General features: G+C 41.6%; 1 protein-coding gene across 1 annotated transcript in view; it reads right to left on the bottom strand.

Annotated features, from left to right (window-relative positions):
• The window catches only part of TRPM1 (transient receptor potential cation channel subfamily M member 1), a 138,674-nt gene that overhangs the window by 72,086 nt on the left and 42,121 nt on the right, over window positions 1-24,467 (bottom strand). The window contains exons 7-10 of the mRNA XM_021084963.1: window positions 19,667-19,745; window positions 14,379-14,574; window positions 12,916-13,129; window positions 12,204-12,328 (exon numbers count right to left, since the gene is read on the bottom strand). Of these exons, the coding sequence (XP_020940622.1) occupies window positions 12,204-12,328; window positions 12,916-13,129; window positions 14,379-14,574; window positions 19,667-19,745 (614 nt within the window). The remainder of the gene's footprint in view (window positions 1-12,203; window positions 12,329-12,915; window positions 13,130-14,378; window positions 14,575-19,666; window positions 19,746-24,467) is intronic.

The raw sequence follows: 24,467 nt of genomic DNA, 5'->3' as shown, positions 1-24,467 counted from the left end.
CCCTATTGTCTTGTAGGGGTTTTTAATCCCTTAAAGATGGGGGGGGGATACCAACGTAGGGGTGAAAAATTACATGAATACAAAATCCTGTACATAAGTGTTTATGGCAGCCTTTAAATTTTTTTAAATTTATTTTTTATTTCTTAAAAGGTTTTTTGGCCATGCTGGAGGCATGCAGAGGTTCCCAGGCCAGGGATCAAGCCCGTGCCATAGCAGTAACCAGAGCCACAGCAGTGACAATGCCAGATCCTTAACTGCTAGGCTACCAGGGAATGCCCTATGGCAGCTTTGTTGTAATAGCCAATTTGGAAACAACCCAGATATCCTTCCGCAGATCAAAGGTTAAAAAAACCTGTGGTACATCCATACTGCAGAACCCCTACTCAACAATAAAAAGGAGTGAACTGCTGATACACACAGCCACCTGTATGGATATCTAGAGAATTAAGTGGAATGTAAAAAGCCGGTCCTCAAAGGTTGCATACTCTATGACCCCATTATACAACATTCTTGAAATGATACAGTTATAGGATGAAGAGTGGAGGCGTGGTTGCTCAGGTTAAGGAGGAAGTGGAGGCAGGAAGGAAACAGGCATGGATATTAAAGGGCAACAAGGAGGATCCCAGTGGTGATAGAAATGTTCTTCATCTTCACCAGATTGATGTCAACATTGTGGATGAGATACTGTACATGCTTTTGCAAGATGTTACTTTAGGGAAAAGTGGAAAGGTTATATGGGACCTCTCTGTTATTTCCTACAACTGCAGGAGAAATCTACAATAATATCAGAGTAAAGACTTTGGTTTTTTAAAAATTGTGGAGGAGACAGGGATAAAGATGGCACAGGAGTAAGAGGTCATGCTCACCTTCTCCCACATACACATCAAAAAACCACATCTACATGTAAAATGACTCATACAGAACATCCACTGAATGCTGGAAGAAGAACTTAAGCCTCCATCAAAAGCTTCACAGATAAGCAAAAGCTAAGAGAATTCAGCAACACTAAACCAGTCTTACAACAAATACTAAAGGAACTTCTCTAGGCAGCAAAGAAAAGACAGCAACAGGAAAAAAAAAAATTCCACAAATGACAAGACTCACCAGTAAAGGTATATATACGTAGATACAAAATCATCCATGCACAATTGTGCCACCAAAATCAGAAATCATGAGAAGAGGTGGGTACAAATGCAGGACACTGGAGATGAACTTGCAATTAAGAGACCAACAACTTTAAGCAATCTTATATACATACAGACTCTTACATCAAAACTTCAGAATAACCGCAAACCAAAAATCTAAAATTGATACACAAACAAGGAATCTCAGGAGAAGAAATATATCTCATAGTAAATAAATGCATAATCCACCATGAAGGGGGTCATTTGAAATCATTCTTGGAATGCTGAAGTCTTCTTAGATCTGATTCTGATTTCCTCTCCATCAAAGAATTTATGATAATTATAACTAAATAATGCAACTGTACAATTAAATAATACAGTTCTATAATTGTGTTATTAATAACCATTTCTGTCCATGGTACAATGTAAGGTCTATAATGTCTTGTTTATCACACCACCTAGAATGGTGTAATGCCTATATTGAAGAATCAACAGATGTAACAAATTGTGAGGACATATTTATATAGTTACACTGTTTTTTTAACCAATTTATGAATTTTATATTTTACTTATATTCAGAGGATATATTATTTTTGTTATTCCTACCAGTTAAGTTATTCTTTTTATTATGCTATGTAAAATATTTAATGATATATAAGGCTTTCTTTATAAATTTTACTTGCACAATATACACAATTTTAATATAATGCTAATTTTTAAAGAAAAATTGAAATGTAATAGATAATACTAAATAGTAAAAAGGAAAGCCATACAAAATGGGATGAAGTATAGAATAAATTTCCTATTCGTCTCAGCATATTTTCCATTCCACTTCTCCAGAGGGAGTCACTTAATCTGTTTCTTAAGATCCATGATATAATAATCTGTGTGAATGTAATTGTGTTTAAATATATGTATTTTATTCTGTAAAATTAAAAAAACAAAATTTCAAAAAAATCAATGCAAATACAACACTAAAGATAGTCATCAAACCACAAGAGGAGAGAAAAAGAGAAGAAGGGAAGAAAAAAGAGCAACAAAAACAAATCCAAAGCAATTAATAAAATGGCAATAAGAACATACATATCAATAATTACCTTAAGTGTTAATGGACTAAATGCCCCAACCAAAAGAAATAGACTGACCGAATGGGTACAAAAACAAGATCCATATATATGCTGTCTTCAAGGGACCCACTTAACTTCTAAGGACACATACAAATTGAAAATGAGAGGATGGAAGAAAATATTTTATGCAACCGGGACTCAAAATAAAGCTGGAGTAGCAATACTCATGTCAGACAAAATAGACTTTAAAATGAATACTATAAGGGACAAAGAATGTCACTACCTAATGATCAAAGGATCAATCCAAGAAGATGATATAACAATTTTAAATATCTACACACCCAACATAGATTCACCACAATATATAACGCAACTGCTAACAACCTTAAAAGGACAAATCAACAATAATGCAATAATAGAGGGGGACTTTAACACCCCACTTGCAGCAATGGACAGATCAACCAGACAGAAAATCAATAAAGAAACACAGGCCCTGAATGATGCATTAAACCAAATGGACTTAATAGATATCTACAGGACACTGCATCCAAAAGCAAAAGAATACACATTCTTCTCAAGTGTTCATGGAACAGTCTTTAAGATTGATCACATCCTGGGCTACAAATCAAGCCTCGGTAACATTAACAAAATTGAAATCATATCAAGCATCTTTTCTGACCACAACGCTATACGACTGGAAATCAACAACAAGAAAAAAACTGCAAAAAACACAAACACGTGGAGACTCAACAACATGCTACTAAACAACCAATGGATCCCTGAAGAAATCAAAGAGGAAATTAAAAAACACTGAGAAGCAAATGACAATGAAGATACGACACTCCAAAACCCATGGGATGCAGCAAAAGCCATTCTAGGAGGAAAGTTTATAGCAATACAAGCCCACCCCAGGAAACAAGAAAAAGCTCAAATTAACAAGCTAACTTTACATCTGAAGCAGCTTGAGAGAGAAGAACAGACAAGACCTAAAGTAGAAGGGAAGAAATCATAAAGATCAGAGCAGAAATCAATGAAATAGAAACAAAGAAAACCATAGAAAAGATCAATGAAATGAAAAGCTGGTTCTTTGAAAAGATCAACAAAATTGATAAACCCCTAGCCAGACTTATCAAGCAAAAAAGAGAGAGGACTCAAATCAATAAAATTAGAAATGAAAAAAGAAGTAATACAGACGTCACAGAAATAAAAGGATCATGAGAGACTACTATATGCAACTCTACGCCAATAAAACGGAAAACCTAGAAGAAATGGACAAATTCTTAGAAAAGTACAATCTTCCAAGACTAAACCAAGATGAAATAGAAAAGATGAATGGATCAATCACAAGAACTGAAATTGAAACTGGGATTAAAAAACTTCCAATAAACAAAAGTCCAGGACCAGATGGCTTCACAGGCGAATTCTATCAAACATTTCGAGAAGAGCTCACACCTCTTCTTCTGAAACTATTTCAAAAAATTGCAGAGGAAGGGATACTCCCAAACGCATTCTATGAGGTCACCATCACCCTGATACAAAAACCAGACAAAGATACCACAAAAAAAGAAAATTACAGGCCAATTTCACTGATGAACATCAATGCAAAAATCCTCAACAAAATACTAGCAAACCACATCCAACAATACATTAAAAGGATTGTACATCATGATCAAGTGGGATTTATCCCAGGGATGCAAGGGTTCTTCAATACCCACAAATCCAACAGTGTGATACACCATATTGACAAACTGAAGAATAAAAACCATATGATCCTCTCAATAGATGTGGAAAAAGCCTTTGACAACATCCAACACCCATTTCTGATAAAAACCCTTCAGTAAGTGGGCATAACACGAACCTACCTCAACATTATACAGGCCACATATGAAAAACTCACAGCAAACATCATTCTCAATGGTGAAAAGCTGAAAGAATTCCTGCTGAGATCAGGAACAAGACAAGGATGTCCGCTCTCACCACTAATCTTCAACATAGTTCTGGAAGTCCTAGCCACAGCAATCAGAGAAGTAAAAGAGATAAAAAGAATCCAAATTGGACAGGAAGAAGTAAAACTATCACTATTTGCAGATGACATGATACCATACCTAGAGAATCCTAAAGACTCTACCACAAAACTGTTAGTGCTCATCCATGAATTTGGCAAAGTTGCAGGTTACAAAATTAATCCATGGAAATCGATGGCATTTGTATACACTAACAATGAAAGAGCAGAAAGAGAAATTAGGGAAGCAATCCTGTTTACCATCACATCCAAAAGAATAAAATACCTAGAAATAAACCTACCTAAAGAGTCAAAAGACCTGTACTCTGAAAACTATAAGACATTGATGAAAGAAATCAAAGATGACACAAATAGATGGAAAGACACACCATGCTCTTGGATTGGAAGAGTTAATATTATCAAAATGACTATACTACCTAAGGCAATCTACAAATTCAATGCAATCCCTCTCAAATTACCAAGGACATTTTTCACAGAACTTGAACAAAATATTTTAAAGTTTGTTTGGAAGCACAAAAGACCCAGAATAGCCAAAGACATCCTGAAAAAGAAAAATGGAGCTGAAGGAACCAGGCTCCCGGACTTCAGACTATACTACAAAGCAACAATCATCAAAACCGTATGGTACTGGCACAAAGACAGAAATAGAGATCAGTGGAACAGACTAGAAAGCCCAGAATTCAACCCACGCACCTACAGCCAACTCATCTATGACAAAGGAGGCAAGGATATACAATGGAGAAAGGACAGTTTGTATAATAAGTGGTGCTGGGAAAACTGGACAGCCGCATGGAAAAGAATGAAATGAGAACACTCCCTAACACCATACACAAAAATAAACTCAAAATGGATAAAAGACCTAGAGAGAAGACCAGACGCTATGAAACTCTTAGAGGAAAACATAGGCCAAACCCTCTCTGACATAAAGGACAGAAACATCTTCTCAGATCCACCTCTTGGAGTATTGACAGTAAAAACAAAAATAAACAAATGGGACCTAATCAAACTGAAAAGTTTCTTCACAGCAAAGGAAACCCTAAACAAAACAAAAAGACAACCCACAGAATGGGAGAAAAACTGACAAGGGATTAATCTTCAAAATTTATAAACACCTTCTGCAGCTCCATACCAAAAAAACAAACAACCTCATCAAAAAACGGGCAGAAGATCTAAACAATTCTCCAAAGAAGACATACAGATGGCCAATAAACACATGAAAAGATGTTCAACATCACTCATTATTAGGGAAATGCAAGTCAAACCACTCTGAGGTACCACGTTACACCAGCCAGACTGGCCATCATCAAAAAGTCTACAAATAATAAGTGCTGGAGAGGGTGTGGAGAAAAAGGAACCCTAGTACACTGTTGGTGGGATTGTAAATTGGTGGAATCACTGTGGAAAACAGAATGGAGATTCCTCAGAAAACTAAAAATAGAACTACCATTTGGTCCAGCAATCCCACTCCTGGGCATTTATCCAGAGAAAACTATGACTAGCAAAGACACATGTACTCCGATGTTCATTGCAGCATTATTTGCAATAGCAAAGACATGGAAACAACCTAAATGTCCATTAACAGAGGAGTGGATCCAGAAGATGTGGTACATATACACAATGGAATATTACTCAGCCATTAAAAGGAACGAAATACTGGCATTTTTAGCAACATGGATGGAACTAGAAATTATCATGCTAAGTGAAGTCAGTCAGACAATGAGACACCAACATCAAATGCTTTCACTGACATGTGGAACCTGAAAAAAGGACAGAATGAACTTCTTTGTAGAACAGATACTAACTCACAGACTTTGAAAAATTTATGGTCTCCAAAGGAGACAGTTTGGGGGGTGGCGCGATGAGCTGGGGTTGTGGGATAGAAATCCTATAAAATTGGATTGTGATGATCATTGTATAACTACAAATGTAATAAATTCATTGAGTAACAAAAAAAAAAAAAGAATTTAAACCTCCAAAAAGGGCAAGAAACTCTTGACTTAACTGGGTAGAACAAAGGAAAAAGAGAGAGAGAGTGAAAAAGAATCAGGATAGGACTAGCATTCCTGAGAGAGAGCTGTGAAGGAGACAAGGAACCCACACCCTTCAAGCCACCTAACTGACAGAAAGATCAGCTGAGTTGGAGGGACCTCAAAATTGCCGAGAAAAGTACAGCAGTTGGACTGAGGAGGGCAAAGCAGAGTGAGAGCTGTGTGAATCATCTGAACCATGGCCCAGTTGCCACAGACTGAAATGCTTGGGCAGGGGTTGGGCACCAAGACTTAGGCTCCAGAGGTCAGTCCCAGGGAGAGGACTAGGGTTGGCTGCTTGGGGACAGCCTAAGGGGCTAAGGAGCTCTGTGCCATGGGTGGGGGAGTGGTGTGCTAAGGGCTGGGGAGTGGAATACTACAGCAGAGGGAACAAGGGAGGTGGTCTGGGCCCACAGGAGAAGCAAGGCACCACTGTTGGGGAGGGAGATGAGGAGGAGGAGACTGCCATAGGAATCTTCCTGTGCACCCATGCATGTAGCAGGCTCTCAGAGGGTGGGGTACCTCGGGTGCAGGCTATGGGTGGTGAGAAGCCACTTGCTTGGGCTATGGGAGATTGGGCAATTCTTGTGCAGGCTACGAGTGGCTGGGAACCTCTTGTGTGGGCTAATGGCAGTGGGGGGCTAAATGCAATGTGGTGCCTTTTGCATGATCTACATACAGGTAGCAGGGACAGATCATGGTGGTCATCTCAGAGGCCAGAGGGAGGTGTGGCCTGCCACCACCGGGGGCCTGAGAATGGGCTCCACTGGAGGCCCCAGTCACTTCATGGGTCAGCGAAAAAGAGGGCACTGCAACCAAGCACCACACGTTATTATTCTCACCCCATGGGAACACACCCACCCTGCAGCTGCCACTGCCAAACGCTCTGGGCAGCTCCCAGGTGCTTGATCACTGTTCCTTCCCAAGACCCTACAACTAGGAGCAGCTGGTGCAGCACCTCCTGCATGGCTAATTGGGACTGGGTGCTTCTTGTGTGATCTGCAGGTGGTGGGGGAAAACCACCTCAGTTACCTCTGACTCCAGAGGTGGGCGTGGCCCACCACCACTTGGGATCCCCAAACAAGAACCACTTGCAGCCCCAAACCCCTCAGAAGACACCACAGAGGAGGACATTTGGATGGAACACCACCTGTTGTTGCTCTTGCTCCCCTGGGAGCACACCTGCCCTGCTGTTGCCACAGCCAAACACTCTGGGCAGTGCGCAGATGCTTGATCATTGTCCCTTCCCAGGAATCTAAAGCTAGGAGCAGCTGGTGTAGCACCTCCTGTGGAGGCTTAGCAGGATGAGGTGCTTCTTGCATGGGCTACAGGTGGCTGGAGCAAACCACTGCAGTTATCTGACTCCAGAAGTGGGCGTGGCCTGCTACCACTAAGGGTCCGTGAACAGGCATCACTTGCAGCCCCAATCACCTCAAGGGCAACAAAGAGGAGGGCATTGTGACCAAACACCACCTGTTGTTGTTCTCACACCCCTGGGAGCACACCGGCCCTATTGCTGCCACTGCCGATTGCTCCAGGCAGTGCCCATATGCTTAGGGCAAAGGACACATATAGATTGAAAGTGAGGGTTTGGGAAAAGGTATTTCACGCCAATGGACAAGGCAGGAAATCAGGAGTTGAAATACTCATATCAGACAAAATAGACTTTAAAATGAAGGCTGTAAAGAAAGACAAAGAAGGACACTATTTAATGGTAAAGGGATCCATTCAAGAAGAGGATATTACAATCATTAATATATATGCCCCTAATATATGTGCACCCAGATACATACAACAAATACTAACAGACATAAAAGGAGAAATTGAGAGGAATACAATAAGAGTAGGAGATTTTAACACCCCACTCACATCAATGGACAGATCCTCTAGACAGAAAATCAATAAGGCAATGGAGATCCTAAATGACACAATAGAAAAGTTATATTTAATTGACATTTTTAAGGAAATTACATCCAAAAAAATCAGAAAATACATTCTTCTCAAGTGCACATGGAACATTCTCAAGGATCTATAACATACAGGGGCACAAAGCTAACAACAAATTTAAGAGTATAGAAATTATTTCAAGTAACTTCTCTGACTACGATGGCATGAAACTAGAAATCAACCACAGGAAAAAAAATGAGTAAAAACTAATTACATGGAGACTAAACAACATGATACTAAAAAACCAATGGGTCAATGAGGAGATCAAGAAGGAAATTAAAAAATACCTCGAGGAATCCCATCATGGTGCAGCAGAAACAAATCTGACTAGGAACCATGAAGTTGTGGGTTCAATCCCTGGCCTTGCTCAGTGGGTTAAGGATCTGGTGTTGCTATGGCTGTGGCATAGGCCAACGGCTACAGCTCCAATTAGATCCCTAGCCTGGAACCTCCATATGCTGTGGGTGTGGCCCTCAAAAGACAAAAAGACAAAACAAAAATACATGGAGACAAGTGATAATGAAGACACAACTACTCAAAATCTATGGGATGCTGCAAAAGCAGTGCTCAGAGGGAAATTCATAGCAATAAAGGCCTTCCTCAAAATAGAAGAAAAATCTCAAATCGACAACTTAACCCACCACCTAAATGAATTAGAAAAAGAACATCAAAACCTAAAGTCAGCAGAAGGAAGGAATGCATAAAGATCAGAGAAGAAATCAATAAAACAGAGATTCAAGAAACAATAGGAAAAATCAATAAAACCAAGAGGTGGTTCTTTGAAAAGGTAAACAAAATTGACAAACCTCTGGCCAGACTCACCAAGAAGAGGTGCGAAAAAACCCAAATAGACAAAATAAGAAATGAAAAAGGAGAAATCTCAATGGATACTGCAGAAATACAAAAAAAAAAAAAAACAAAAACATAAGAGAATACTATGAGCAATTATATGCCAAAAATTTGACAACCTAGAAGAAATGGACAACTTTTTAGAGACTTACAGCCTGCCAAAACTGAATCGAGAAGAAGTAGATCAGCTGAGTGGACCAATCACTAGAAATGAAATTGAATATATAGCCAAAACACCCCTTACTAATAAAAGTCCAGTCCAGGCTTCACAGGTGAATTCTACCAAACATACAAAGAGGAATTTATACCCACTCTCCTTAAACTTTTCCAAAAGTTTGAAGAAGAAGGAACACTCCCAAAGTATTCTACAATGCCACCATCACCCTAATACCAAAACCAGACAAAGATACTACCAAAAAAGAAAACTATAAGCCAATATCTTTGATGAGTATAGACGCAAAAATTCTCAACAAAATTTTGGCCCACCGAATCCAACAATATATAAAAAAGATCATATACCACGACCAAGTGGGATTCATTCCAGGTTCACAAGGATGGTTCAATATATGCAAATCAATCAACATCATACACCACATTAACACAAGAAAAGTAAAAAAACCACATGATCATCTCAATAGATGCAGAAGAAGTATTTGACAAAGTCCAACATTCATTCATGATAAAAACTCTTACCAAAGAGGGTATAGAGGGAACATAACATAATAAAAGCCGTTTATGAGAAACCCACAGCAAATACAATACTCAATGGAGAAAAGCTGAAAGCCTTCCCACTAAAATCTGGAATAAGACAAGGATGCCCACTCTCACCACTTTCATTCAATGTAGTACTGGAAGTTCTAGCCATGACAATCAGACAAACAAAAGAAATAAAAAGAATCCAAATTGGAAGAGAAAAGGTAAAATTGTCACTGTAGGCAGAAGACATGATAGTATACCCTAAGGACTCAACCCCAAAACTATTCCAACTGATCAACAAATTCAGCAAAGTAGCAGGATGTAAAATTAACATTCAGAAATAAGCCACATTTCTGTATGCTAACAAAGAAATATTAGAAAAGGAATACAAAAATATACCTTTTAAAATCACCCCCCCCAAAAAAAATCAAATACCTGGGAATAAACCTGACCAAGGAGGTGAAAGACTTATATGCTAAGAACTATAAAACCTTAATCAAGGAAATTAAAGAGGATTCAAAGAAATTGAAAGATATTCCATACTTCTGGGTTGGAAAAATTAATATTGTAAAAATGGCCATACTACCCAAAGCAATCTACAGATTAAATACAATCCCTATCCAATTACCCATGACATTTTTTCACAGAACTAGAACAAACAATTCAAAAATTTATATGGAATCACAAAAGACCCAGAATTGCCAAAGCAATTCTGTGGAACAAAAACCAAGCAGGAGGCATAACTCCTCCAGACTTCAGGTAATATTGCAAAGCCACAATAATCAAGATAGTGTGGTACCAGTACCAAAACAGACAGACAGACTAATGGAAAAGAATAGAGAATCCAGAAATAAACCCAGACACCTACGGTCAATTGATCTTTCACAAAGGAGGAAATAATATAAAATGGAAAAAAGACTTTTCAGCAAGTGGTGCATATAAATCAATGAAACTGGAAGACACCCTCACAACATGCACAAAAATAAAGTCAAAATGGCTTAAAGACTTAAACATAAGACAAGACACCATCGAAGTCCTAGAAGAGAACATAGGCAAAACATTCTCTGACATCAACCTTACAAATGTTTTCTCAGGTCAGTCTCCCAAAGCAACAGAAATAAAAGCAAAGATAAACCAATGAGACCTAATCAAACTAACAAGCTTTTGCACAGCAAAGGAAACCATAAAAAATATATATATATATGCCTCCATGTGATGGAGCATGATAATGTGAGAAAAAGGAATGTATACATGTATGTGTGACTGGGTCATGTTGCTGTGCAGTAGAAAATTGACAGAACATTGTAAATCAGCTATAATGGAAAAAATAAAAATCATTACAAAAAAAAAAAAACAAAAAGACAACTTACAGAAAGGGGATAAATAGTTTCAAATGATGCAACTGACAAGGGCTTAATCTCTAAAATATACAAACACCTTATACAACTCAACAGCAAAAAAGCCAACAACCCAATTGAAAAGTGAGCAAAAGACCTGAACAGACATTTCTCTAATGATGTACAGATGGCCAACAAACACATGAAAAAATGCTCAACATCACTGATTATTAGAGAAATGCAAATCAAAACTCCTATGAGGTACCACCTCACACCAGTCAGAATGGCCATCATTACTAAGTCCACAAAAAATAAATGCTGGAGGGGTGTGGAGAAAAGGGAACCCTCCTTCACTGTTGGTGGGAATGTTAACTGGTACAACCACTATGGAAAACAGTATGGAAATACCTTGGAAAACTATGCATAGAATTACCATATGACCCAGCAAGCCCACTCTTGGGCATATATCCATCGGACAAAACTTTCCTTGAAAAAGACACATGCATCCATTTGTTCATTGCAGCACCATAGCCAAGACATGGAAACAACCTAAATGTCCATCGACAGATGATTGGATTAAGAAGGTGTGTGTGTGTGTGTGTGTGTGTGTGTGTGTGTGTGTGTGTGTACAATGGAATACTACTCAGCCGTAAAAACAGCAAAATAATGCCATTTGCAGCAACATGGATGGAACTAGAGACTCTCATACTAAGTGAAGTAAGTCAGAAAGAGAAAGACAAATACCATATGAAATCACTTATGTCTGGAATCTAATATATGGCACAAATGAATCTTTCTGCAGAAAAGAAAATCATGGACATGGAGAACAGACTTGTGGTTGCCAAGGGGAAGGGGGAGGGAGTGAGATGGATTGGGAATTTGGGGTTAATAGATGCAAACTATTGCCTTTGGAGTAGATAAGCAATGAGATCCTGCTGTATAGCACTGGGAACTATATCTAATCACTTTATGATGGAGCATGATAATGTGAGAAAAAAGAATGTATACATGCATGTGTGACTGGGTCACCTTGCTGTACAGTAGAAAATTGACAAAACACTGTAAACCAGCTATAATGGAAAAAATCATTATAAAATTAAAAAAAAATTAAAAATTGGGGAGAAAACACTTACATCCTTTCCAACCAGGTCTTCCTTATTCTCTACGATGCCCCAGGGAGCAATTCCTATGGCACAAACCCGGCCCCTGGACTTGGAGGAGTGGTCTTTCAAGGCATCCCCCACGTGACTGATGACACCTGTGAACAGCCACAAGTCACACTGGTAAGCTCCTTACCTCCCATCGAACCACTATTCATGAAGTTTAGGGACCCCTCTGAGCCACTGTAATTTTTACAGCGCTGAGACATGATAACATTCATCAAGAAAGCACACTGAAAGTCCGGCCTCATAAGAGCTAGTCATCCTGCATCAACTCCTACAAAAGTAGAAACAAAACCAGAAACCAAAGCAACTGTGCAGGGTTTCCTTGACAACTTTCTAAGACCTAAGGGTAGGAGTGACACGGTTGGCTGCATCCAGCTAAAGTCGAGATTCAGTTTGCCTGCCATGTTCCTCAACCTCTCTGTGCCTCGGTTTCCTCTCCCACAGGATGGGGAAAGGATTGTCAGGAGCCTAAGTGAAAATGAGGCTTGCCCAGGGCTCAGTTTGGGGACCATTATCACAATCATACCAAAATAAAACATGAGCTACTGAATAAAGATTTCATTTCCGCCATAAATATTTTCAGGATGCAGCATGTTTTGGATTTTGATCTTAATTATCCTAAAGCCACGATGAGCTCTGCATGTGTACTTTTACAGCCAGGAAGAGGGCCTTTTCTTACCGGTGCTGACTCCCCCAGTGAAGATCCAGGCCCCAGTGGTCACAGCAGCCTTGATCAGACCTTTCCCAAAGACCTGCTTCAGCTTGGGCTGCATCTCAAAGTTCTGGAGGCCTCCATGCACAGATATTAAGAGCTTGGGGAGCTCCAGCTGCCAGTCTCTCACCATGAGATGAAGCAGTGAATCGGGCTTGGTGTCATAGGATACCCGGATATACTGCAAAAGAGAGTGTGGCCCTCATCACCTGTTCTTGGTGTTGACTCTTGTGTCACAGGGAACAGGGCCACTGCTCCTGTCCAAGCAACAGCCACCTGGCCTTCTCTCCCAAGGGGTTCTGGGGTCCTTTCTGTGCATCTGGCCAAATGATGCAAGGGAATTTTGGAAGGTTGCCAGGTTTAGCAAATGAAAACACAGACTTCTCAGCTGAACTTGAATTTCATATAAACGATGAAAAATGCTTTCAGATAGGTAGGTCTCCTGCAACACTTGGGACATACTTATACTAAATAATTATCTGTGGTTTACTTGAAATATAACTGGGTGTTTTATATTTCACCTGGCAGCTCTCATCTTGAATGCATCAATTCCAAAGCTGGCTCAGCTGGAATGTGGCTCCAGAGGTTGGCTAGGACATTGTGGAGGGAATGGGGATGGGAGTTGGGATGAGGGGCCAACCTCTGGGCTGGACCTTCACCTCAAAGTGGAGAAGAGGTTAATGGCCCAATGCCTTGGCCCCTATGAATCACTTCTTTATGTCCAGGCCAGCATGCAGGGTGCCATTTCGGAAGCCCCTGTGCTGTGGGATTTGGAACACAACTGAATTTTTTTTCAACAATGATGTTGGGCCAGTGAAATAAAATGAAATGGCAAAAACGGTCTGACTGGGCATGTGGGAGTATTATTCAGAGTGAGCTGAAAGGGACCACAGTACTGATGCCTCCCCTCTCTGGCAGGGCATGTCAGAAAGGCAGAGGGCACTCCCGGTTTACATGCAAATGTGAAAGACCTCTGGCTTCTGGGGCCAAATGAATTCAGGCCCAGGGAGGCTGTGGATGGGCCTCAGAGGGAAATATTTCCAGACACTCCCAACTGATTTAAGGGAGGTTAAATGTCCACAGTTAGAAAAAAAACAAAAGCAAACCCCAAACACCCTGAAAAACAGATGACATAATTCATCTCCCTGGAGATGGGGTATTGAGTATGGTTGCAAAGTCAGGCTGGACTGTGATTTGTGGACTCACAATATTGGTGTGGGTTTCAAGGACACCACATGCCCAGTTTCCAAACCTCATGGCTAACAAGTCGAGTGCACCGCTATATTTCTTGTCTTTATGATGAAATATCTAGGAAGATTGAGCCACATCCCCAAAAGAAGATACAGGTGTCTACAGTCCAGGAGTCTGGGAGGCTAGGCCTCTGATAGAGGCTGTAGGCTCAAGGGCATCCCTTCTCAGGACTCTCTTACCATGGCTTTATTGGAGTAGCCACCACCCTGGAATTCAAGAATCCCGTAGGAATCTGTTGGGTAGCTCTGGGTGTGTTTGCCAACAGACCATTTTTCAGGCTGCGTGTCCACCTGCTTATTTTCCTCTCCATTTTTGCTGGCCGTTACACTTGGCAGAGGGGGGATATGCTGGTTGGTGAGTTGGCCACAGCAACACCTGAAAATAAGGACAGAACTCAGTCTTTCTGTAACATTTTTCTCCTTAAGGGGCAGGCCAACACCTTCCTTATACAGCTTTACTGGGGACAGAAATACTCCTGATGATGTCCTTTTCCAGATAATCAATGCATATCTATTTTCATGCCAGACTATTTTAAACACATTGGATGGCTGCCCTTCCTCAGTGAACACATTTTTCACTCTTTGATGTCTTGACAACATGGCTATGGGCATCAATTACTGGACATTCTGTGACAACGTGCAATCATGTCCTCTGGACATAGAATTGACCTGCAAGGACTTTTCAGAATTCCTGTTCTTCTTTTATAAGATTACTGTTGAATTCTATTGTTTAGTAAAACATTTCTCTATACAAGTGACACTGAAAGTTTATTTGTTTTACTGCTCATGCTTTTGGTGTCATTTCAAAGAATCTTTTACCAAATCCAAGGTCATGAAGATTTACTCCTATGTTTTTGTCTAAGAACTCATAGTTTTAGTTCTTGTATCTTATATTTGATACATTTTGAGGTTCCCCAGTGTTTTAGGCAAATGTGCTGAAAAATAAGTTGGTCACAGATTTCTTTCTGGACTCTCAATTTTATTCCATTGGTCTCTGTGCCTATCCTTACACCACTACCCACTATTTTGATTAGCATAGGTTTGTAGTAAGTTTTGGAAGAAAGTAACGTGGGTCCTCCTACTTTGTTCTTTTTTTGGGGGTTTGTGCCTGCAGCATGTTGAAGTTCTGGGCCTTGGATTGAACCCATGCCACAGCAGTAATCCAAGCAGCTGCCTTGACAACACTGGATCCATAAACCACCGCATCACAAGAGAATTCCTGTTCTTCTTTTATAAGATTATTTTGGATATTCTGGGTCCCTAGCAATTCCATATTAACAATTTTGTCAATTTCTATAAAGGAGTCACCTGGAAATCTGATAGAGATTGCACTGAATCTGTAGATGAATTTGGGAATACTGCCATCTTAATAACATTAAGCCTTTCAATCCATGAACATGGAATGTTTTCCCAGTTATTTAAATATTCATTAATTTCTTTCAACAGTTTTACACTTTTCAGATATGTTTTATAATTCTTTTGTTACATTTATCCATAAGTATCTAATTTTTTTTCTTTTCTTTTTTTAAATAAGGCAGAAGAGCAGCACTTGGCTCCATGGCGAGGCTGGTGCACTCCTTGCCGGAGGGCAAGGGCGGTTTTTGCCCACACACTGTGGCAAGTAGCCCCGGCAGCTACTGCCTGCACACGTTAGAGGAGCGGTGGCTGGGGGTCTGGTACCCCAAGGTTCCCTCTCAGATTGCTAGAGAAGGCTTTCTCACCTAGGGGCATAGTGCCCCACACACCATCTCTTCCTTTCAGGACCCGTGGGGGGCAATGCACTCCCAAAGAGCAGAGTCAGAGCGGGTCTGTGGTATGGGTAAAGCACAGGGCCAATGCGAGCATCCACCATCAGAGCTGGGAGGTTGAGGCCTATGCTGCCGCCAGGCTTGCATTTCAGACTTTTATGTGGATGGGGGACGCGCGTCAGAAAAAGCCTGAGGGGGGCCCCCCTTCACATCTCCCTGCCCACCACAGTCGCTGTCACGACCATGTGCAGCCCCTGGTCAAGGGAGAAGCACGAGGCATGTGCTCAGGGCCAAGATCTGTCCCCACCCGCACACAGCGAAGGAGACCCATGACAAGGCGTCCACCTAAGTCCCCTGGGAGGGACCACAAGCTTCACTTGCTCTATGGTCTCCAACACCTGCCCCCCGGCTTAGGAAGCTGCTCACAGGACACACCACGACAGTAGGGACCCAAGGGGCTCGTCGCTGGGAGAGGAAAACGACGCTAGTGGGCACCTGACCGACAACCCAAAGCATTCCAGGGGCACCACAGAGGGCCCGGCCAGGCACTGCTCACGCACCAACCGGGATGCCCAACGTGGCGACGAGGGAGGCCTTCCCCACTTCTGGGAGTGCGGCTCCCCAGGCACAAGCCAAAGAGGCTAAGCTAGAGTGTCTGCTGCATCAGAGAACCCCAGCGTCTGGATGATACCATGAGGCATGAGGGAGACTGAGGGTCGGCAGGAGGCCAAACCCCTGCCTTCCCCAGGCCACCTGCTTGGGGGAGGAGTGGGAAGGGCCCGCGGACAGGAGGAGGAGAGCCGCCCAGTTCGCCATGAAGGGCGGTCCCTCGTCTGGAGGGGCTTAGGCTTGGCCCAGGAGAGCACCACATCACCGCATCGATCATAGGTATCTAATTCTTTTTGGCGAAATTGTGTATGGAATTGTTTTGTTAGTTTTATTTTCATACTGTTCATTGCAAGCATATAGAAATACATGTGATTTCTATATATTGATTTTACATGCTGTAAACTTTCTGAAATTGTTTATTAGTTAAAACAGTTTTTTAGTGACTCATTAGGACTTTCTGTATTCAAGATTATATCATCTGCCAATAAGGATAGTTTTACCTCTGCTTTTCCAATATGGATGCCCCCCCCCCTTTTCCCCCTGCTTTTTGGAGCCGAACCCGAAGCATATGGGAGTTCCCAAGCTAAAGGTCAAATCAGAGCTACAGCTGCTAGCCACAGCCACAGCCACGTGGGATCTGACCGGCATCTGCAACCTACACCACAGCTCATGGCAATGCCAGATCCCCAATCCACTGAGCAAGGCTGGAGATCAAACCCTCATCCTCATGGATGCTAGTTGGATTCGTTTCTGCTGAGCCACAATGGGAACTCCTGGATGCCTTTTATTTCTTTCTCTTACCTAATTGTCTTGGTTAGAAAAAATGTCTCTAGTAAAATGTTAAGAGAAGTGGTTAAGAGTGAATGTTCTTGTCTTGTCTCTGTTGTTACGGGCAAGCATCCAGTCCTTCGCCATTGAGTATGATGTTAGTCATGGAATTTTCATAGAAGCCCTTTATTAGGTTGAGGAGGATCTCTTCTTGTCCTGTTTTCTTTTTCTTTTTTTTAAATCATAAAATGGTGTTGGATTTTGTAAAATGCTTTTTTGGAGTCAATGGAGATGATCATGTGATTTTTGTTTTTTTCATCTATTCATGTGATGCATTACATTAATTGATTTTCTTTTTTAATTTTTTAAAATTTTTTCCACTGTACATCATGGGGATCAAGTTATTCTTACATGTATACATTTTCCCCCCCACCCTTTGTTCTGTTGCAATATGAGTATCTAGAGATAGTTCTCAATGCTACTCAGCAGGATCTCCTTGTAAATCTATTCTAAGTTGTATCTGATAACCCCAAGCTCCTGATCCCTCCCACACCCTCCCTCTCCCGTCGGGCAGCCACAAGTCTCTTCTCCAAGTCCATGATTTTCTTTTCTGAGGAGATGTTCATTTGTGCTGGATGTTAGATTCCAGTTATAGGTGATATCATATGGTATTTGTCTTTGTCTTTCTGACTCATTTCACTCAGTACGAGAGTCTCTAGTTCCATCCATTTAATTGATTTTCTGATGTGAAAACAACCTTGCATTCCTGGGATAAATTTCTACTGGTTATAGTGTGTAATTATTTCTATATTTTTCTGGATTTGATTTGATGGTATTTTTCAGGATTTCTGTATCCATATTCACAGAGATAATAATCTATGGTTTTCCTTTTTTGTGCTATCTTTGTCTGGTTGTAATGTCAAGATAGTGGTTCTGGTAGTTAAATGAGGTAGAAAGTATTCTCTCATTTTTGTTTTGTTTTCTTTTCTTTTTATGGCTATACCTGCAGCATATGGAAGTTCCTGGGGCTAGGGGTTGAACTGGAGCTGCAGCTGCAGGCCTACACCACAGCAACACTGGATCCCTCAGATCTTTAACCCACTGAGAGAGGCCAGGGATTGAACCCACATCCCTACAGAGACAATGTTGGGTTTTTAACCTGCTGAGCCGCGGTGGGAACTCCACATTTTCTGTTTTTTGAAAGAGCTTGTGAAGAATTGATATTAATTCTTCTTTAAATAATTTGGTAAAATTCAGCAGCGAAGCCCTCTGGACCTACACTTTTCTTTGGAGGTAATTTTTGATTACTAGTCCTGTCTTTTCACTTCTTGCAGTTCTCTTCAGATTGTGTACGTCTTCTTGAATCAATTTGGTAGTTTGGGTCTCTCTAGGAATTTGTCCATTTCTTTTTTTTTTTTTTTTTTTTTTTTTGTCTTTTTGCTATTTCTTTGGGCCGCTCCTGCGGCATATGGAGGTTCCCAGGCTAGAGGTCCAATCGGAGCTGCAGCCACCGGCCTACGCCAGAGCCACAGCAACGCGGGATCCGACCGTGTCTGCAACCTACACCACAGCTCACGGCAACGCCGGATTGTTAACACACTGAGCAAGGGCAGGGACCGAACCCGCAACCTCATGGCTACTAGTCAGATTCGTTAACCACTGCGCCACGACGGGAACTCCGGAATTTGTCCATTTCATCTAATTTATATAATTTATTGTCCTTAGTGCACACATCATAGTATCCTTTATACTCATTTCTATTTCTGTAAGATGGGTAGCAGTGTCTCTTAACTTTTGATTCCAGTATTTTAAGTCTTCTCTCTTTCTTCATCAGTCTAGCTAAAAGTTTGTCAATTTTGTTGATCTTTTCCAAGAAGCAGCTTTTTTTTTTTTTAATCTCATTGACTTTTCTATATTGTGTTAAGATTTTCTATTTCATTAACTTCCGTTCTAGTCTTTTAGTTCCTTGCTTCTCCTCCCTTTAGGACTAGTTTGCTCTTCTCTTCCCAGTGTGTTATAACATCATGAAATACTAACAAAGAGGCCAGAAGATACCCTGGAAATATGTCTAAAGCCCTTGAGCTCCTTGATGTCACTGTGAGGAAACTGTGGGCCCATGTGTGCATGAGAACTCACACCAGAGTGAGCAAAAGTCAGAACCTCTTCCCCAGGCTGTCTGCATCCTAACAGGGAGCTTATAGCCCAAGTGACTCCCTGGCTAATGACTCATGTGGGGCCATTGTGGACTCCTCCACCCTCTCTCACAAACACCAGAATAGTTGCTGGCAACTGGGGGAAAAGAGCTAGTTTGAACAATACTTTAATTTATGGTTTCCAATTTACCTGTTAGGGTCTTTAGTGCTGGGAATGACAAAGATACATTCTCGTTTGCAGAAGTTTTTTCTATCCAAGCTTTCTGTCCCTGGAAGAGAAAAAAAGTGGAAGTTAGACTGATTTAGTCCCAAGACATCCTCAGAGTTCATTCTTTTACTTTTATAAAATGAATATTAACAGGAAGTCTGTCCAAAACATCTGAATAGACAGCTCCAAGGATGGTGGATGCACCCATAAGGGTCTTAGCTCTGGTTCCTTTTAAGAGAAACAGTTCACAATTATGTGCTTGTAGTTTCCAGAGGGTTGCAAAATGCAGGCTTTGCATGAGAGTTGAAGTCTGCAAAGGGGGGAATGAGGATGGCCCTGGGGTAAGCCAGTGCTCTGAGGAGCCTAGTATGTATGGATTCAAGTTACTGGAGAAGCTGATAAAGTTGACCTGTCTCCGATTATATCTTTGATTTACTCTCAAGAACCTTATTTTCTCCAGACTCCCAGGCCCCCTCACATCATAGTAATTTTTCTAGCTGGTGCTTAGAGTCACTGAATGATATTTTTATAATTAAAAATATTGGAGGTTGTGAGGAAATGGGTACGCATATAACATCACTGTTGGGGCTGGAAATTGGTATACCCTCTAGCAAGTGTAGTTTGGCAGTAATTTGTTACAGTCACAAAGGTTTTAGCATTTTATCCTACAGATCTGCCTGAACAAATTGGCACATGCCCCAGGTGATGTACTGCATCACTGTTTAGGATATCAAAAGGCTGGTCATTGCGTACCAGCAGAGGACTGTTACCTGAGTCGTAGAACAGTCGTCAGTGGAATTCTCTGTGACTATTTAAAAAAAAAAAAGAATAAGGAGTTCCCTTGTGGCTCAGCAGTAATGAACCCATCTATCCATGAGAACGTGGGTTGGATCCCTGGCTTTTTTCAGCAGGTTAAGTATCTGGCGTTGCTGTGGCTGTGGCATAGGCTGGCAGCTGCAGCTCTGGTTTGACCCCTAGTCTGGGAACTTCCAAATGGTACAGGTGAGGCCCTAAAAAGCAAATAAATAAAATAAAATAAAAAATAAAAAAAAATAAGATGTTTGAGCTCCCGTTGTGGCTCAGTGGTTATGAAGCTGACTTGTATCCATGAGGACACAGTTTCCATCCTTGGCCTTGCTCAGTGGGTTAAGGGTATAGCGTCGCTGTGAGCTGTGGTGAAGTTCGCAGATGTGGCTCGGGTCCCACATTGCTGTGGCTGTGGCATACGCCTGCAGCTGCAGCTCCAATTTGAACCCTAGCCTGGGAACTTCCATATACCATGGTGCAGCCCTAAAAAGAAAAAAAAAAAAAAAAGAATAAGATGTTCTTCTCTATTACTAGAGAAAATCACCCAGCTCTAATAAGTGAAAAAAGCAGGAGTGGGATAATTTCCAGGGTTCTCAGGCGAGAAATATAAATATGCAAATATTCTTGCTGGAAAATAGACACCAGCAAGAATATTTGCATACTGGGAAGGATTCTGCCGGAACAGAGGGAGATCTGGAGGCCCTGGGGACCTGGTGGCCCTTCTCAATTTATTTTAAAGACTTGGTTGTTTTAGAAAAGTTTTGGATTTACAATAAAACTGAGAGGGAGGTGCAGAGATTTCCCATATCCTCTCTTCCATTCCTCATTAGCCATCTTCTCCACCAGCCTGGTGCATTTATCACCAAGCTTGAACCTACATTGACACATCATTAGCACTGGAAGTCCATAGAGTACATTACTTCACTCTTGGTGTTGTACATTCTATGGGTTTGACAAGTTATAATGACATGTATCTGTCATTATAATATTGCACAAAGTAGTTTCACTGTCCTCAAATCCCTTTGTGCCCCTATTCTTCATCCCCCCGCTCCCTCCTAAACCTTGGTACCACTGAGCATTTTACTGTCCACATAGTTTTGCCTTTTTTAGAATGTAGTATAGTTGGAATCACACAGTACGAAGACATTTCAGACTGGCTTCTTTCACTTAATAATATGCATTTAAGCTTCCTCCATGCCTTTCTATGGGTGATAACTCATTTTTTTAAGTGCTGAATAATAATCCATTGACTGGATGGGCCACAATTTATTTATCCATTGACCTCATGAAGTTAGTTGCTTCTAAGTTTCCGCAATTACAAATAAAGAAGCAATAAATATCTGTGTACAGTTTTCTGCGTGGACTGTAAGTTTTCCCCTTTGAAAATGTGAATTATGTAGATGTCTTACCTATTTCTCAATGTAAAAAGTTTGCCTGAATGGAAAAAGTAAAATGAAACAATTTTTTTTAAAAGAAAAAAAAATTCCCCATAGTCCTATAACTGTCATCGTGAAGTGGTGTCATTTTTTGTTTGCTGAACCACAGTTCATCTATATCTGTTTGTTGAAGATGCTTCCTGTGTAAGGTGCTAGGCTGGGAGCAGTGGGGACTTCCAAGGAGAAATAGTTCAGGGCAAGCTCCACCCACTGCCTGGAAATTTCAGGTGAGGGGTGAACAGAGCTCATGCTGAAGTGGCCAGCAGTCCTAGGACAGGGACTAGGGTTTTCTGGGGCAGAGGGAGGAGGGAGAAAACCCATCCACCTCACTGGGGAGCCAGCTTCCTTCCCTGGATCTTTTGAGGCCCGCAATGTGTGAACGTATATGTACCTATGTGATGTATGTGGCTGTGTGAGGTCTGTATGTGTGTGTTATACAGGTGGCGTGTGTGCTGTGTATTATGTGGTATGCATACAAGGTTTGTGTGTCCCTGGGGTTGTATTGGGGTAGGTGGTCAGGCACATGTGAAACTCTTTAAGACTGCAGAGTCAGGCCTTGGAGAAACCGCAGTGGGCAGAGCCCTGCAACCTTGGTCCTCTCCCACAGCCTCCAGGCAGAGCATCACAGCATGACCTTCAACCTATAATCCAGGGTGTATAGTGGCTGCCCCCACCCTCTTGGCAGCAGTGGGGATCTTTAACCGCTAGGCCACCAGGGAACTCCCAAAAGACACTTGTCTCGAATGTACAGATTGTTCGCTGTTGTTGGACACAGGTACTAGCCAAAAAAAAAAAAAAAAAAAAAAAAACAGATGAGGAGCTGGGCCACCCCCACCCCTCTCTTGAAAAGTCCTTGATGACCACACTTCTCCCTTCTTGCCCTGCCCCCCCATTCCCTATCTCATGCTTTAAATTAGCCAATAAAGACTCTAGACACCCCATGCTTGGACCCTAATAAAGGCAGATCCGGGCTCACACTATTTTTCTCTCCTCCGACGATCTTGCTGTGTGGCCCTCCCTCAGGTATGCCATATACCCTCCAGGACCTGTGAGTAATAAATCTTGTCCCTCAAAGTTCCCTTGGTTTTTGCTGAAGTGTGTCTTGCAATCATAATAAGAACCACAAGGGCTGGTCCAGCCACAAAATTAGTCCCAGTGGGGGCAATGTCTGCAGGGCTCCCTACAAGTGATGCAGGCCTGGCCAAGTGCCCTGGGCATTCCGAGCTGGGAATTTCACTATTACTAGGGTGGGCCCACCTCAGCAATTACACAAGGCATGGGTCTCAGGAGGCTGGGATTCCTGAGGTCATATGCTTGCAACCCACACACATGCATGTATATTTATTTCCTGGCTCTCTCCACCGAAAGGGCCTAAAAACATTCTTGAGAGCACTGAGTATACTTAATGCTCAAATATTTGTTTCTAAATATCGTTCTCCACTAAAAGAAGCCAGGGCTTCTTGGACAAATGACTGAATCCAGACCTGGGGCAGAGAAAGTACAAGAAAAGCTTGGAATATCTTGTTGTGCCAGAAAGTAAAGAAGTGTTTACTTTCGACATGGGAACTTGTCAGAACACAGAGCATCTTTGAAGGGGCTCTCACTGGCTTTATCTGAGGTGATTCAAGCATGAAATTAAATGATCACAATAAAGAATGATAATCTTTTTTTTTTTTTGGCCACACCTACAACATGCAGAAGTTCCCAGGTCAGGGATCAAACCTACACCACAGCAATGACAATGACAGATCCTTAACCTAATGAGCCACCAGAGAACTCCAAGAATGATAAATTTTGACTGAAATAAGGACCCATGAATCCACTCGTTTCAATTCATACACACATAAATACATAGATGGGAAAGCTTTCTTCCAGTGGAAAGTCACCTAATACATGCGGAAGGAATGATGGAATTAGAAAATTGCTATTTGGCATCTGTCAAGAATCTTTTATGAAAGCGACAAGTAGTGGGTAAAATTGAAGAGTAACAACGCATTTTTGTAATCTCAAAGTAACTTGACAGTGGAAAAATCTGGTGAACACCACCTGAAACAGAGTGCACATGAGCAGCAATGAAACAACCACTCACTATGAGCCTCCAAATGAAATGCACTGAGAAGACCAAAAACGTATAAGCTGAATCTAATCATAAGGAAACCAGAGACAACCAAATTGAGGGGAGTCCTAGAAAATAACTGACTTATACTCTCCAACAGCGTCAAGACTGTGAAAGACATCTAAAGACTAGGGAACTGTTCTAGAGGCTGTAGAGACGACTTGGAAGGCCCTTCCATCTCTGGCCCCGCCCTTGGCCCCTCCCCCTTGGCCCTGCTGGCCCCTGTCTCAGTCCCTCCCGAGGCCACACCCCCTTCTCTCTTTCCAGGCCCTACCCCCCCCACCCCTCTCTAGGCCTTGCCTTCCCTGTTGGGCCTGTGGGCTCTTCCTCTCAGTCCCCATCACCCTACCCCACCACCGTAAGAAACCAACAGGTGGGCACTTCCCAGGAAACTCTTAACAACATGGTGTGGGAAATCTGAAAG

This window comes from Sus scrofa, chromosome 1 (genome assembly GCF_000003025.6).
Source record: "Sus scrofa isolate TJ Tabasco breed Duroc chromosome 1, Sscrofa11.1, whole genome shotgun sequence".
Lineage (NCBI taxonomy): Eukaryota > Metazoa > Chordata > Mammalia > Artiodactyla > Suidae > Sus > Sus scrofa.
Note: the sequence above shows the minus strand (reverse complement) of the source record. Positions and strands in the feature narration are given on the sequence as shown.